At 37.3% G+C, this 15,731-nt stretch overlaps 1 protein-coding gene across 6 annotated transcripts in view; it reads right to left on the minus strand.

Moving 5' to 3' along the window:
- The window catches only part of PIK3C2G (phosphatidylinositol-4-phosphate 3-kinase catalytic subunit type 2 gamma), a 366,531-nt gene that overhangs the window by 131,643 nt on the left and 219,157 nt on the right, over window positions 1-15,731 (minus strand). For all 6 annotated transcript variants that reach the window (XR_007406483.1, XM_049102678.1, XM_049102677.1 and 3 more), the window contains 4 exons: window positions 14,563-14,743; window positions 10,941-11,048; window positions 5,614-5,706; window positions 4,051-4,180 (listed from right to left, as the gene is read on the minus strand). Coding sequence is in view for 5 of the 6 variants with exons in the window: in XM_049102678.1 (XP_048958635.1) it covers window positions 4,051-4,180; window positions 5,614-5,706; window positions 10,941-11,048; window positions 14,563-14,743 (512 nt within the window). In the remaining variant the exon portion in view is untranslated. The remainder of the gene's footprint in view (window positions 1-4,050; window positions 4,181-5,613; window positions 5,707-10,940; window positions 11,049-14,562; window positions 14,744-15,731) is intronic.

Here is a 15,731-nt window from a genome sequence, read left to right on the forward strand (position 1 = left end):
TCTATTTCCTGGATCTGAATGCCTGTTTCCCTTCCCAGATTAGGAAAGTTTTCAGCTAGAATTTGTTCTAATACATATTCTGGCCCTCTGTCCCTTTCGGCGCCCTCGGGAACCCCAATTAAACGTAGGTTTTTCTTCCTCAGGCTGTCGTTTATTTCCCTTAATCTATCCTCATGGTCTTTTAATTGTTTGTCTCTTTTTTCCTCAGTTTCCCTCTTTGCTATCAACTTGTCTTCTATGTCACTCACTCGTTCTTCCACCTCGTTAACCCTCGTCGTTAGGACTTCTAGTTTGGATTGCATCTCATTCAATTGATTTTTAATTTCTGCCTGATTAGCTCTAAATTCTGCAGTCATGAAGTCTCTTGAGTCCTTTATACTTTTTTCTAGAGCCACCAGTAGCTGTATAATAGTGCTTCTGAATTGGCTTCCTGACATTGAATTGTAATCCAGATTTTGTAACTCTGTGGGAGAGAGGACTGTTTCTGATTCTTTCTTTTGAGGTGAGGTTTTCCTTCTAGTCATTTTGCTCAGTGCAGAGTGGCCAAAAGCAAGTTGTATTGGGAAAAAGAGAAAAAGAGAGGAGAGAAAGAAGGAAAGAAAAGAGAAAGAGAAAAAAAAGGGAAGAAAAAAAAAGAAAAAAAGAAAAAAAAGAAGAAAAAGAGAAAGAAAAAGAAAGGAGAAAAAAAGGGGGTGGATGAAGGAAACAAATCAAAAAGCAAAACAAAACAAAACAAAAAGAACCCCGGGGAGTATCTTCTGATTCTGTGTACTTTAGTCCCTTGGCTTCTCCTGGAAGTTGTCAGTCTAGCTGGTCTTCTGGGGGAGGGGCCTGTTGTGCTGATTTTCAGGTGTTAGCAGTTGGGGAAGCTGCTGTGCCCCTGCCTGCTGCAGGGCTCAGTGGGGGTTGTTTACCCGTGAGGCCGCAGGAGGAACAGCCCCAGTGGCGGGGCAGCTCTGGAAACCTGGATTCAGCTCCGGCAGGAACTCCTGAGCTCCGTCTGCAGGGCCTGGAGGCTCCGGGGCGGGGCCGCTGATCTGCTCAGCTGGGGCAGGAGCGTCCTTGAGGTCCTGGGCCCTCCCGGCCTCTGCCTGTCCCGGGGGAGGCCGGATCCTGGGCTGTGTCCCGGCGCCCTGTGCTCCGGAGCCTGCGCTGTTGGATTCGCGCTCCTGGGCCGTGCAGCCCCCTCCGCGGAGCCGCCGCCCGAGCCCCTCCGAGCTGCTCCTGGAACCGCGCAGCCCCCTCTGCACGGAGCCTCTTCCTCTGCCCGAGCCCCTCCGAGCTGCTCCCGGGGCCGCGCAGCCCCCTCCGCGGAGCCGCCGCCCGAGCCCCCCCCGAGCTGCTCCCGCCCCGCAGCCCCCTCCGCGGAGCCGCCGCCCGAGCCCCTCCAGCTGCTCCGGGTCCCGCCGGGTCCCGCCGTGCGCGCTGCAGCCCTTAGGGAGCTCGGCGCACTCTCCTGGGGCGCAGGTGCCTGTTAGTGTCCCCGGAGCCCGAGGGCATCCCCGCCCTCCTGGGTCCTGCTCCACCTCCCTGGAGCCCCTTTCCGCCCGGGAAGGTCGGTGCAGCTCCTGCTCCTCCGGGACGGGGCTCTCCTGTCCTGGGGACACTCGCCCCGGCCTCAGCCCGGCTCCTCGCGGGGCCCCTCCCCCTTGGAGGCCTTTGTCTCTTTATTTCTTTGTCCCCGTCTTCCTACCTTGATAGATGCGCGAACTCTTCTCACTGTAGCATTCCAGCTGGTCTCTCTTTAAATCTCAGGCCGAATTGATAGATTTTCAGGATAATTTGAGGGTTTTCTAGGTAATTTGGTGGAGACAGGTGATTTGGGGACCCTACTCTTCCGCCATCTTGCCCCTCCCCCAGGGACAAAACTTTTTAAGGTGGTATCATATAAGGCAGTAACTCTCAAAGTGGGGTGCATAACAAACACTGGATCAGCTTTTTACAGTCACAGAGACTTGATTTTGACTTCAATGCCTAAGTAGAAAACCTGATTTAGTACCTGGATGGAGCCTACTTATATCTACTCCTCCAATTTCCCTAAGTAATTTTTATGTCCATCGAATTTGGAGAGCCAATGATAAAATAAATCTTAAAGAATTTTTATTTTCCCTGATGGTCTCCCTCATGATATCCTAGGATATCATCTGCAAAGTAGTCAGAATTATAATAAACAATAATGCTGATAAAGTCATACAAACTTCCAGCCTGGAATATACTCTCCTTTATGGGCAGCGACTCTGTTTAGCTTATTTTAGTATTCCTTACCTTACATTTGTGATATTTCTTGAAATAATAGATATATTTTTTCAAAGAATTATTTATTTATTTATTCATGAGAGAGAGAGAGAGAGAGAGAGAGGCAGAGACACAGGCAGAGGAAGAAGCAGGCTCCATGCCGGGAGCCCGACGTGGGACTCAAGGCAGGCGGCAGGCGCTAAACCACTGAGCCACCCAGGGATCCCCAAAACAATAGATATTTAATAAGCCTTGGAAGCATGTTAAAAATGGAACCTGACCTCCCAAAAATGATGTTTGCTTTAATGATCTCTATTTTTCTCAAAGAAGTATTTTGTCAGTGTAATGCCCTTTCAAATCTTAACAACTATAGAAGATTGTTGGTAGATAGCTGGGAATAATAGCTTGTTTGTCTTATGACATCTACAACTTTGGGCAGATCTACATTCATTTTTGCTGAATCATTTTATTAACTTTAAAAGATCTAGCCTGTGTTACATTCTATAGTTTTAAACTGAGAAATAAGTAGATGCAATTGAAGAATTCCACTTGAGGTCAGTGATGTATTCAATTTCTGAAGAAAAGGTTATCCATGTGACATCAAGAAGTTCAGCTTGGTTCATCCAGCTTTATTTTTACTCTTGCAATACATTAGGATTTGAAAGAATTAAGTTACTTTACATAAGAAAAAGGAGAGAAAATACAAGGAATTACAATCTCAGAGTAACAATGATAAAGACTCTTCTAGGAAATAGAGATTTAGAAAGGGTTCCGAGGTGGCCACTTGCCATGGAAGAAAAGCCCTATTACCAGAATCAAAAGAATTGGGTAGCATGACTTGTAACAGACTAATCCTGAAGTATCAGGTTGCAAGTTAAGCTAATGCAGAGGTGCTTCCATACTGAGTTTCTACAATCTCAAATCACAGTTGGCTGGGGTACTGAGCCTATTGATGAGACCTCAGGAACTGGGGGGCAGACAGTGCTAGTTTTTCTGTTAGGTTTAAATTGCAGTCCTGCCTGAATAACAACTACAACAACATGGTTCTAGTCCCTTTTATAGTTCTCTGGGTTTTTATCCTTTTTAAAATACAGATTTATCTGCTATAATTCCTACCAATTAGTTTAATGAAATCCTGGGTGGTAGTGAGCACATTTTAAAAAGATTATAAGGTATCTTAGGAATTATTTCAATTCAGGGTGATTGTAATTAAGTACAGCTTTTACCTGTAATGGTAATAATTTGGGTGGACTATCAATATTATTTTCTTTGAAAATGTATATAAATGTAATTATATTTCCATATTAACATTTGGCTTTTATAAAGGAAAAGAATTACATTCAAAATTTGCATGTTTGGTCATCTTTGACTACTGATATTATGGTTTATTCAAAAGTCTTTTAGAAATTAAATGCATATTTGTAATGTATTTATACTCTTCAGAACCCCTTTAAGCATTTGCAACTTTGTAAATTTTGTGTTAATAGGCAACAATTGAATTTTTTTGAATAAGTTAGCTTTTCTGTTATCTTACAGAGAAAAGAACACACAAAAGACACAAAGGGACACCACAGTTAACATCTAGATTGTCAAAATCCTAATTAATATCAAAAAAGACATTATATTCTATGTAAATTACTTGGCTTACCACTTTCGAAAATAATTCTTTTTAAGAAAAAGGAATGGCTTTGTATAGTTCTGTTGACTTTAAAATTTATATTCTAAAATGAAGGCTGTGTAAAGTCTGGTGTCATGTTACCAGCGAATGTTTGAGATAAATAATGTAAGTCAAATCACTTTCTAATCTATACTGACCTTGACCTTTTCCTGTGGATAGACATCTATAAATGATCATTTGCATATCCAGGCCCTCCTGCAGCCAAATATTGTCCATCACTTGAATAATCTGCAGAACAAGCATATCCTGACGAAGATCATCTCCGGCCTGTTAAACACAAAATCATAGACTCTGGATTTCTCCTTGAATTCCATTAAAAGCCTTCAAATATGGATATGTCATTTCTTTCCTCGAATAAATTTCCAGCTTGACTTAAGGTGATTTCAATTATTCTATTAGTACTAAGAACACCTTGTGTTTCTAAGAGAAGATCAAAGAAGTAAGAATTTTTCTTTAAATGATTACAGAAGCTTCAGCCATTAAATTAGAAGTTGCTTGGAATGTTGTTCGCTGATAATAATCTTTTAATTTATCATTGTGCAATGTCTCAGGTTCAAAGTCTAGTGAAGAGAGGCTCCATGAATGTTTATTCAAATTTCAAACTCAGCCAAGAGAGATCCCTTTCTAACTGAAACATTATTTGGTATGCCATAAATGTATATACTGATATACAGTTAGAATACCAAGAACTTCTTGACTAGGAGTATAAATAGCACACATAAGATTCATCAGACTTTAAATCATTGACTTCTCATATTATGAAGGTGGTTAAAAAGTTTTCAGAGTACACAGCCTTTGATAATAAGAAATGATTAAGAGATAATTTTCTAGCATAGGTGAAGGAAGTGGCATATGTCCAAAGGGGAAGGATAGTTTTCTGCTTTTAAACTAAGAGGTTTGGTTTTGAAAATGCTTTCTAAATTATATGCAAAGAAATACTGCAAGATGAACTTTTGTGGTATTTTTTTTCTTCACCCAAAATCCAGTGTTTCATGACCATTCATGCTTCAGGTTACACAGGTCAAAGCCAAAGTATGGGTGTGTTAAAAATTATACTCAAAAATAGTCAAAATTCACCAAATAATTCACTCTGAGACCTGGTTGTCTGGTTTGGCTGAATGATTGATTAGATTAACTGAATGACTCCAAATTTTTCCTTTCTACTCATAGCTTCTTCTTTGGCCCCTCTTTCCTACTTGTCTATACCTCTATCACTACCATTTACTCTACTTTCCTATGAAATTCATGATAAAGACTGGCCTATATTTAATTGAAAAGAAAATAACCCAAATTACTAAAATAAGCTAGTGCCTGAAGATAAGAATTTTATGTTGCATTAACATATCATTTGAATTTCAGATAATATTGATTCTAATTTAGTACCTAAACCAAAAGAAAACTCTCCTATTGGGGGTTCATCATACATTCCATTTTCTGTGCTACTCAAAAGTGTTTAATTTCATTTATTGAAACAAATCTTCTTAAGTTTTCCATTGAAGGTTCACTAGCTTGAGCCAGTAATGATCAATTTATTGTCAATCATTGCTTGACATGTACTATAATTCTGTAAAAATGCAGAATCAAAAATAACTGGAATCCTCTTTGTTGCCAGAGGAAAACAAGTAAAATAATTTCTTTTTGTGAGAAATCAATAATTCTACCTGTGAAATCAATTTGATGTTTTAGGAGGGCTACTGTACCTTAAAAATGATGCTGATGTTTTTGCCCATTGGGTTAGCATTGATGAAAGTAATCTTCAGTGGCAAAGCATGAGATGTGAAATATGAACACGCCTACCGAAAGAGAAGAGAAAAATGGTGAGCAAAATAAAGCCAAAAGAACACTTACCCTGAAATCATGGGCCTCTTGCATAATTTGTTATATGAGTAAGTGTAACACATATAAATAATTTTTACACTTTGGAACAAAGAAATTATGTTTATTAAAAACAAAAATAAGCCAACTCTAGTTTATTAGCCAAAGACTTTTACTTAGAAACTGAAAATCCAGCTTCTTGGCAGGTTGTAAACCTTCAACTACATTTTTTTCTCACTGAACAGTGGTGATATGTTGGGAGTTTAGATAAACAAAGTAGTATGTAAATATTGTGTTTATGCTAGATGGTTAATATCTGAAAGATAAAATTGCTATTCAAAAATCTATTTTCTTTTAATTATTTTTCCCCTGCAGCACACTTTAAGGAAATATAGAGTTAAGAAATACCTAAATTTAAATTAGAACTCTGTAACTAAATTTAAATTAGAACTCTGTAACTTAGCTGCAAGGTCTCGGGCAAGTTACTTAAATGGGGATAACAGTCCCTATCTCAAACATATTTGTAATAGATATATGGGCTAATAGATATAAAAGACCTTCTACAGTGCAGTGCCTGGCATTAATTAGGTACTTCAAATAAAATAATGCATTATTTTTCTCTTTTTGTTAACATTTTTTTATCTTTACAAATAATAGTACAACATATGTTTCCTCCTTTCTTTTCTTTCAGTTACACTTTGCATTTCCATTTCAGCTTTATAATATTGACAACTTTCCATTACACTTTCATTGTTGGTTATTTTCCTTTTATGTTCTAACAGTTGTCTGAATGCTAAAAGGTTGTATGTCTTTAGGCTATTAGAGACTTCATGTTGACAGTGAAGAGTTAAATCAATACTAAATAAAGGAAAAGAACTTGATGGTTTCAATTTATCAACTTAGTAAAATATGACATCAATACATGTTGAAGGATCAGTTTAAATATCATTGTTCCTGAGAAGTCTGAAATCAGTAGACTTAGAAGGGAAAGGATATGTTGTTTAACTTAACCTATCAACAGAAAACTAACCTAATCCCTAAGCAAACAGAAACCCTTGCTTACTGAATCAATTGGAGGTTTATAGTAAATGGGTGAGACTGCTTGTTAAGTAATGAATTCTTGCTTCAAGAATCAATCAGGGAACATATGACCTTCTGTCATGGTATCAAATTAGGAAGTCCTGTATTAGGTTAGAAATGAGTCTAGATCAGTGGTTTTCAAACTATGCTCAACCTATTCTTGGAGGTCTCTTCGAAGCATCTCAAGTTCAGGGAAGAGAAAAAGGGCGAAGGGTGGCTGAAGATAAGACTTAGCCCTTCTTAATTATGTCACTCAGAGCTATTTTGTTTTCATTGTTTTATATTTTGGTTTTCACATGCAGTATACTTTTTGAGAGTCATGTCAAAAATATTTTGTATTTGACAGTTAGTATGCACAAACCACTATCCATATGATATCAGAGACACAGTATCTATTCTCCAAGAGCCTACAGAAAGTTGGTATGAACACATACACATACGCATTAGGTTGAAAATAATTGACAAGGCCATTTATCACGGTTGAATGAAGAAGCACTTAAAGAAGAGAAATCTTTCAGAGATGGGCTGGATTTGAAGATTGTGCCAGAGATTAGCTAACAGCTTTTAAAATAAAAGGGGGGTTCTAGGTAGGGAAAGGCAAACAATGAGAACTTATATTAGATGTGAAAAGTACATTGCAAGGGCCACAACCAAGAGAAGGGAAAGGATGAGTAGGAATCTTGGAAGATAATTTTATGTAAATAATGAGATAAAAGAGCTGGAATAGAAATAAGAAAATAAGAAGAGCTGGAATAGAGAAAGGAAGATATGACCCCTGTTCTTGAGAAGCACACACTAATGATATAGACTTAAAATAGTTTCTAAAAAAAGGAAAGAAATCTATTAGTAAATGAAGTGTGTGGTCCTTACTTTCCCAGGAGTGGAAAAGGATTACATTAAGTTAAAACCACTCTCCCAAATGCTGGATCCATTCCCTAGTGACCCAAAGGAAAATAGGAAATGATCCATTGTAATTAGTGGTTCCAAGGAGAGACAAGGGTGAAAATTCTTTGAAAGAAGGCTTAATTCAAAGCTAAGACCTTTGTCCTCCATCTTGGAGAGCCACACTTTAAAAAATAGACTGAGCCAGGCTTGAGTGCTTCTCCCCAGTGTAGTTTACTGATGACTACAGTCAACATTAAAATAGAAATGTTGACTGTACGCTTTCCTGTACTCACTACATTCATAGGGCTTCTTTCCCATGTGAACTCTCTGATGCATAATAAACTGTGAACTATCACTAATGGCTTTCCCACAATCATTTCATTTATAAACTTTCTCCCCAGATGGGTTCTCTGACATCATAAAATTCATGCTATCACCAAAGAAACTTCCCATACTTATTACATTCATAGGATTTTTCACCAATGTGAGTTCTCTGTTATATAACAAGATGTGAGTCTCCATTCTGCATTCTTCTGGAGCTTTTCATTTGTGTGAAGTCAGATGATGTAAAATAAGACATTTACTCTCACTGAATATCTTGCCACACTGCATTCCAAACGCTTTTCTGTGGTAGGAATTTGCTCATAGCTAACAAGTTGAGAGTTCTTTTTGTTTTGGTTTTTGTTTTTTTTAAAGAAGATTTTGTTCATTTGAGAGAAACAGAGATAGCAAGAGAGATCACAAGTAGGGAGGAGAGGAGCAGGTTCCCACTGAGCAGGAAGTCTAACATGGGGCTGGATCCCAGGACCTTGAGATCATGACCCCAGCAGAAGGCAGACGCTTAACTGACTGAACCACCCAGGTGCCCCAAATTGAGAGTTCTGATTGAAGTCTTTTCCATACTGCCTACATTTATTGTACTCATTCCCCAGTGTGGAGGCTCTAACATCAAATAAGACATTTATTCTGACAGGCCTTACTATGCTCATTATACTTGCAGGGCTTCTCTGCAGTATGGATTCTCTGATGACCAAAATGCTTTTTATTGGAACAGAGAGCTTGCTCACACTCATTCAACTGTAATGTTTCTCACTAGTATGACATACTTGGTGTTAGAAAAGGATTTTACTCTGAATGCAGGCCTCCTACACTTATGAAATTTAGGTCTCCCCAGGATGAGTTATTTGAAGGTCAATGAGTAGGGAACTCTGAGTGAAGGTTTTTACGCATAAAGCACATTTGTAAGGTTTTTCCTAATTATGGAATCTCTGATATTGAATAAGTGGGAGTAGTGATGACAGCTCTTCCCATGCTTGCTGCATTCATAGGGCTTCCCTCCTTAGTAGATTCTCAAATGAACCATTAGCTGAGAGGTCTCTCTAAATGTCTTATCATACTCATTACACTCTTAGAGGTTCTCTTCCAGTATGGATCCTCTGATGCAGGCTCTGATTGAAAATCTGCCACATTTACCACATCTTCAGATGTGATGTGTTTTCCTTCAGACCTCCTTGTTTGGCAGGACTGTAGGATGGACTAATATGTTCCCCAAGGGAGAGTGTCACCTGGCTGCATCTGCCCTGTTTATTGCTCTATGCACAGGTGCCCAGCATTGTGCCAGGCACAGCTGACCAGAGCAAATGGAGCAAGGGGCAGCTTACTTGGCATACTTTCCAGACTCAGGGAAAGTACTACTGTCTGCAGGTAGGTATAGGAAAGCAGTGTGGTCCCAGCTAGAGTGCTAGGGGTGGTAACTCCTGGGCTGATGACCCTTAGCCTGACCATCTCACATCGGCACCCACAGCAGTCACCATTTAGAACTGATATCCCATATCACCAGGGCCCACAAAAAAACTAAGACTGGGGATGCCTGGGTGTTTCAGCAGTTGAGTGTCTGCCTTTGGCTCAGGGCATGATCCCGGGGTCCGGGATCGAGTATTGGGCTCTCTGCATGGAGCCTCCTTCTCCCTATGTCTGTGTCTGTATTGGGCTCTCTACATGGAGCCTGCTTCTCCCTCTGCCTGTGTCTCTGGCTTTCTCTCTGTGTCTATCATGAATAAATAAATAATTAAAAATTTAAAAACAAACAGAAAACCAAGACTCATATGGAAATTTAACTAAGAAAATTGTTCTACTCCTTAAACAACAATAAACCAAGAAAGCAGAAACAAAAAATCAACATCTGGATTCAATGATTCATACTGTTCTTTCTACTTTCAGATATCGTGTCTTGAAATGCTGCATTTCCCTGTATTTTCAGCATTAATCAGTGGATATTGCCGATGATTAAGAAGTTACAAATTTTTAAAAAGTAGCAACGATTCAGATTTTCACCCAAATAGACATATCTCAGTTTATGGAATTTGATGCCTTATTTTGTTATTTTAAAAAATATGCTATGTTGCATATTAGAAAGGTTTCTAAGGCTCCTGTGAAACAGCAAAGTTGTAAAGGTACAGTGTCAACTTTTTAACAGAAGTTTTAAATTTCATACTAATAATGGTCTGATTTTTCTCCTAATCATTGGATTTGTTTTCTTTATTGTATTATGACTTCAGTCAAGTAACATTTATTGTTCATGCATGATAATTTAACCTCTTTTCTTCTAAGTCTCACTTATTGATCCTACCTCTATTAGTGCTTTCTACTCTTAGGCTTTTGAGAAGGCGGCTAATCAAGTTAATGGAGATAAAAGGAGAAAGAATAATTCTAAGTTAGAGAAGTGTGACTTGTAGAGGCATAAAAGAGAAATAAATTGTTTCTGATGGCAGGAAGGTCACTCCAGGCATAAGTAAAATCACAAAATATATGGTACACTGACACATGAGTTTCAGTGAATTTTAAATTAAATAAAACTGAGGTGTTGTAGCTAATAATAGTGTACTAGGCATGGGTATGCACATAATCTAAATAGCATGAAATTAAAGCCAAGCCTGCATAAGGTCACCAAATCAACCATTTTGAATAAATTGAGAAATCAATTTAGTGAGAAATATCTTTTTTTAATTTATTTTTACTGAACTGATAGTTTATTTCTAAATCAACAAATCATGTGATGAGGCCAATACAATCTCAGCCTTACACAGTGCATCAAATGTGGCACATAGTTTGGATTGAATTCAATTACTTTTTTTTAAATACTTGCAATGACAATTCATAAATCGTTTTTGCCATTTCAAAAACATACAGTGGACTAAACAATACGAAACAAAAATACTCAATTTATCTACTGAATAAACTGACTTACATCACGATCAATACCCTTTATACACAGGGCAGGGTTCAGAGGAAGGTGACAAGTCTTTATACACTGAAAGAATTCTTCTAGTCTGCCAATCTCTTTCTTCAGTACCTCCTGTGTAAAAATCATTTGAAAAGCATTTTAGAAACTGTAAAGAACTTGCTTTTCTTTCAAGTTATAATTTTCTTCTATTGATTAAATAAACTCTTTAATTCAGGGGTTGCACACTTGTAAGCTTTGGGGTCAGGTAGGTGTTGTAGACACATATTAGGAGGCAGCAGGCTAAAGACAATATGGAGTGTTGAGGGAAATGGGGAACTAAAGAGTTCATGCCTTTTCTACAGGATTTTAATTTCAATTAAAACCAAAACCAAAACAAAGAACTATTTTATTTTTTAAAGACTTCTTTGTTTATTCATGAGAGACACAGAGAAATAGGCAGAGTTCCGAGAAGCAGGCTCCCCACAGGGAGCCCAATGCGGGACTCAATCTTGGATCCCACGATCACGCCCTGAGCCAAAGGCAGATGCTCAACTGCTGAGCCACCCAAGCATCCTAACAAGGAACTATTCTGTTCAAACAAACACAATGGGTTAGATTTGACCTGTGGCCCGCCATCTTGCAATACCTGCTTTAAGTAATTATTAACACGATCCATTTCTGAAAATTTCCTGGAATTTTAATTTGTAACTCTCAAGATTCATACTTAATAGTGATTTACATTTTAGAAAAAAAATTCACATGGATTAAGGGCAATAATGGCAAAAAAATGACAATTGCAGACAATTGATAATAGTAATAGTAACATGTTTGAACAAATGGTTCACTAAATGCCAATGAGTATATTTCTGATACAAAAGGGAGAGGAACAATAATCCAAAATATAAAAAAACTCCTTTTAGCCCATTTTCAAAAACTCTTTAAGTCCAATTCTAAAAATGAAGGTATCAGATTACTAATGTTTAATTAACTCCCAAGAGTTTCTTGGCTTTTACTCCTGGGTCATTGGCAAATAATAGAAAATACTGCTTTCAGAATCCAGAAGAGCAAGGTGGAAAAATGAGGCAGATTCCACCATGGCACTCTTTCTGTATGTCCTCCTTTGTCCTATCTACACCTGGATTTCCCTAAGGAATATCATGGAGGGGAATCTCTACTTTCTTTAATTAAAATATCTTCTTTACAGAGTTAATTAGTACTTTTAAAAATTTAATTTAATTTAATTTTATTTTATTTTATTTTCAATGAGATGACATGCTTTAATAGTAAACAGCAGAGAAAAACAATCTGTAAAGAAATAACCTCTAGGAATCTGAGGAAAACTAATAGAGGAGACAATTTTAATATATTAAAAGTCTAGCCTTTATCAGAATAAGCAGACATAAATTTATAAGTAGGTTTGCAGGAATTATGAATTATCTATTAAAGAGGTTTTTCACAGCTTTTATTTAAATTCCAGTTAATTAACATACAGTGTAATATCAGTTTCAGGTGCACAATATAGTGATTCAACACTTCCATACAATACTAATTAGTACTTTTTAAAAAAAGAGCTAAAAAAATAGCTAACAATAACTTGAATTGTGCAAAATTATAAATGCTTCTTCCATCTCTTTATTTTTATTTTCTTATTTTTATGTTAAGAAATGTTATCACAAAATCAGTCTAGGTGAGCAAAGTAATTTGAGAGAATAATGTCATATCACTTTGGAATTTAATGCAAATGGTCAAAAAAGGCATCAGATTTATTTAACTGTAGTATGCATCTCAAATATGTGTGGAATCTTAAAATGTAAGAAACAAAGACTACTCTCATACACTAATTTTGTAAATTTTATTTCATTTTTTAAAAAATTTTATTTATTCATGAGAGACACAAAGAGAGAGAGAGGCAGAGACACAGGCAGAGGGAGAAGCAGGCTCCATGCAGGGAGCCTGATGTGGGACTCGATCCTGGAACTCCAGGAACCACTCCCTGAGCCAAAGGCAGATGTTCAACTGCTGAGCCACCCAGCCACCCAGGCGTCCCAAATTTTATAAATTTTAAACCAGTTTATTTTACTTACTTTCAACTTTTTGTCTATCACCAGAAAATAATTAGTAAGTCTGCAGTAATATGAAGAAATTATAGAATTTTTTTTGCATTGCTCATCATGTTCTTTATCTTAAGTTTTTCTGTCAATTTAGAGTTTATATATGTTTCCCATTTAAGAATAAATCCCATGGTTATGCCTTTTATTTTTTATTTATTCCTATAGAGGTGAAGTGCCAGAGCTTCTGGCATTTCTAAATCAAATGAGTGACTTCCAGCAAGAAAAGTATTGGGGTGGGAAAGAATTCTGGAACATTTTGCCTGTCAATGTTTTTATATTATTGTTGAAAATTCTTTTTGATTTTAGAGAGTGCACTGAGAGAAGCTGTGTGTGCCCTTTGAGGACAAAATTCAAGTTTCAGTCATTTTTCTATCCATAACTCCTGCTCTGTAAGTACTTAATGACTGAACAATGTCATTAATACAATGGGTGGATAACCACTGTCACCCTGCATCCAGAATGTTGAACATAAGAGAACCTACTCAATGCTCTATGTCAGTGAGGGCAATTAGTGATGCATATAATTAAAAAGAGCAAAAATACTTTAATCAGATCAAGAACAAGAAGAGCTAAGTCCATTATTATAATCAGTGATGAAAAAGGCACAATATTTTGACTATCATTCATGGAACTTAGTATAAAAGTTTTACTATCCATACCACCATTGATTTAATTAATTTTATTTGTTATGCCAAAAAAGTGTTTAAAATATGATTTTGAGGGGCACCTGGGTGGCTCAGTGGTTGAGCATCTGCCTTTGGCTCAGGGTGTGGGCCCGTAGTCCTGGGATTGAATTCTGCATCAGGTTCCTCATGGGGAGCCTGCTTCTCCCTCTGCCTATGTCTCTGCCTCTCTCTCTGTGTCTCTCATGAAGAAATAAATGCAATTTTAAAAAAATAAATAATTAAAATGTGATTTCGATTAGTGCAGTGTTAGAAAAATCTAGACCTAGATTTTATACCCTGGACAAAGGTGCCCTAAAAAGTCCCCTTTGGACTTCTACTATCCTGAATTGTGCTGCCATTTTGAGGAAATTACTTCATCTGGTCTTTTTAGCTAAACTGCCTTTAAGTTGATTTCTTTTTGTCAGGTACCCTCCTTATGCTGCAAGGCTACTTAAATCAAAAAACCATATTGGAGTGCCTGGGGTGGCTCAATCAGTTAAGCATCCAAGTCTTGGTATTGGCTCAGGTTATGATTTCAGGGTTGTGAGTGAGCCCTGCACTGGGCTCTGCACTCAGTGCAGACTCTGCTGGAGATTCTCTCTCTCCCCCTCTCATTCCTCTCATCATTCACTCATGCTTTCTTTCTCTCTCTCTCTCAAATAAATAAAACCTTTAAAAAAACATGTTCTCTTAGTAGACATTATCATTAACTTTGAGACTGTAAATTGAAAAAAATCTTGATTAAAGTAATAATTTGGGTGTCTTATACTAAGTATAGGCAAGGAATTTGCTTTCTAAGCTATGAAATTGAAACTTAATTGAACAAAAGATTAAAGAAAACACTACAGGAAGATTAATTTTTCAACAAACCTGTCTTTGAGGGTCACTGGCAGACTTGACTTTTTCCCCTATGTCTCCCAGAATTTTAATAAGTTTCTTCTCCTTGGAAAACTCATCACTCAAGGCTTTTCCTGAACAGAATTGAAGAGCTGCCAACAGCTTCTGATACCAGCTTTTAAAGTAAGTTTCATTCTGTGCATCCTTTAGCAGCCTGAAGGGAAGAGAGAACAAGAATTCTTGTATCTATAGCTGATTTTTTAACCATCTCCAGCAGGAACAATCAGTGCATTTCAGACTAATCTGTATTTGGTGGCTTTGGGCAGTTTAACAGCCTTGAATCAGGGAAAATGTTGTTTGTTCATTGGCAGTCATCAAATTCCATCTGATAGCTAATGAGATTCCTAGAGTGAAGAATCAATAAGAGACCTGCCTTTTCTCATTTCAATTCACAATACACTTTTTCTTTTTTCAGGCTTCTTAATTCTATCTATAACAAATACTTAACATATTTTGACTTCTTATTAAAATAAGGACAAAGAATTTTAGAAATAGTATTTATAAATGACCACATTATCATCAACCATCAACCCTACCTTTTTCTACTTTTCTTCAAAAGGCTCCCACACTGTCACATACTACATATTTCTCTTTCTTACAGTAACTTCCTTTGATTACTTGGAGGTAGACGTTGTAAAGGCAAGAGAATGGTTTTGTTTTCAGACATTTCTGGATTCAAATCTCAGCCCTACAACTTATAAGTAATTTAGGCAAGTTCTTTAACTAGGCTGAGATTTTATTTTATTTTATTTTATTTTATTTTATTTTATTTTATTTTATTTTTTTTAGATTTTATTTATCTATAAAATAAAGTAATAAACTGATTCTGTAGAGCTGTATAGAACACAGATTGAGCTGATGCATTTGAAAGGCCTTAGCACCATGTACCTACTAGTCAACCAACATTAATTAGACCCTCTGTATTTTGCGGCCTCCCCCAGCCAACTTCTGTCACTGCCTGGTAGTCTGCTCATGTAATGAACAGGGGAAGCATAGCACACAAAGAAATAAGAATACTCTGCTAGATAATGGAGCAGTAACAAATATTTTTTTACTGCTTGTCATGTGACAACTTCTACTGCCTTGAAACGAATTCCAATATGCTCAAACGTTTTCTATTATGTCCCAAACCACTGAAAAAG

Source organism: Canis lupus, chromosome 27 (genome assembly GCF_003254725.2).
Source record: "Canis lupus dingo isolate Sandy chromosome 27, ASM325472v2, whole genome shotgun sequence".
NCBI classification, from domain to species: Eukaryota; Metazoa; Chordata; class Mammalia; order Carnivora; family Canidae; genus Canis; species Canis lupus.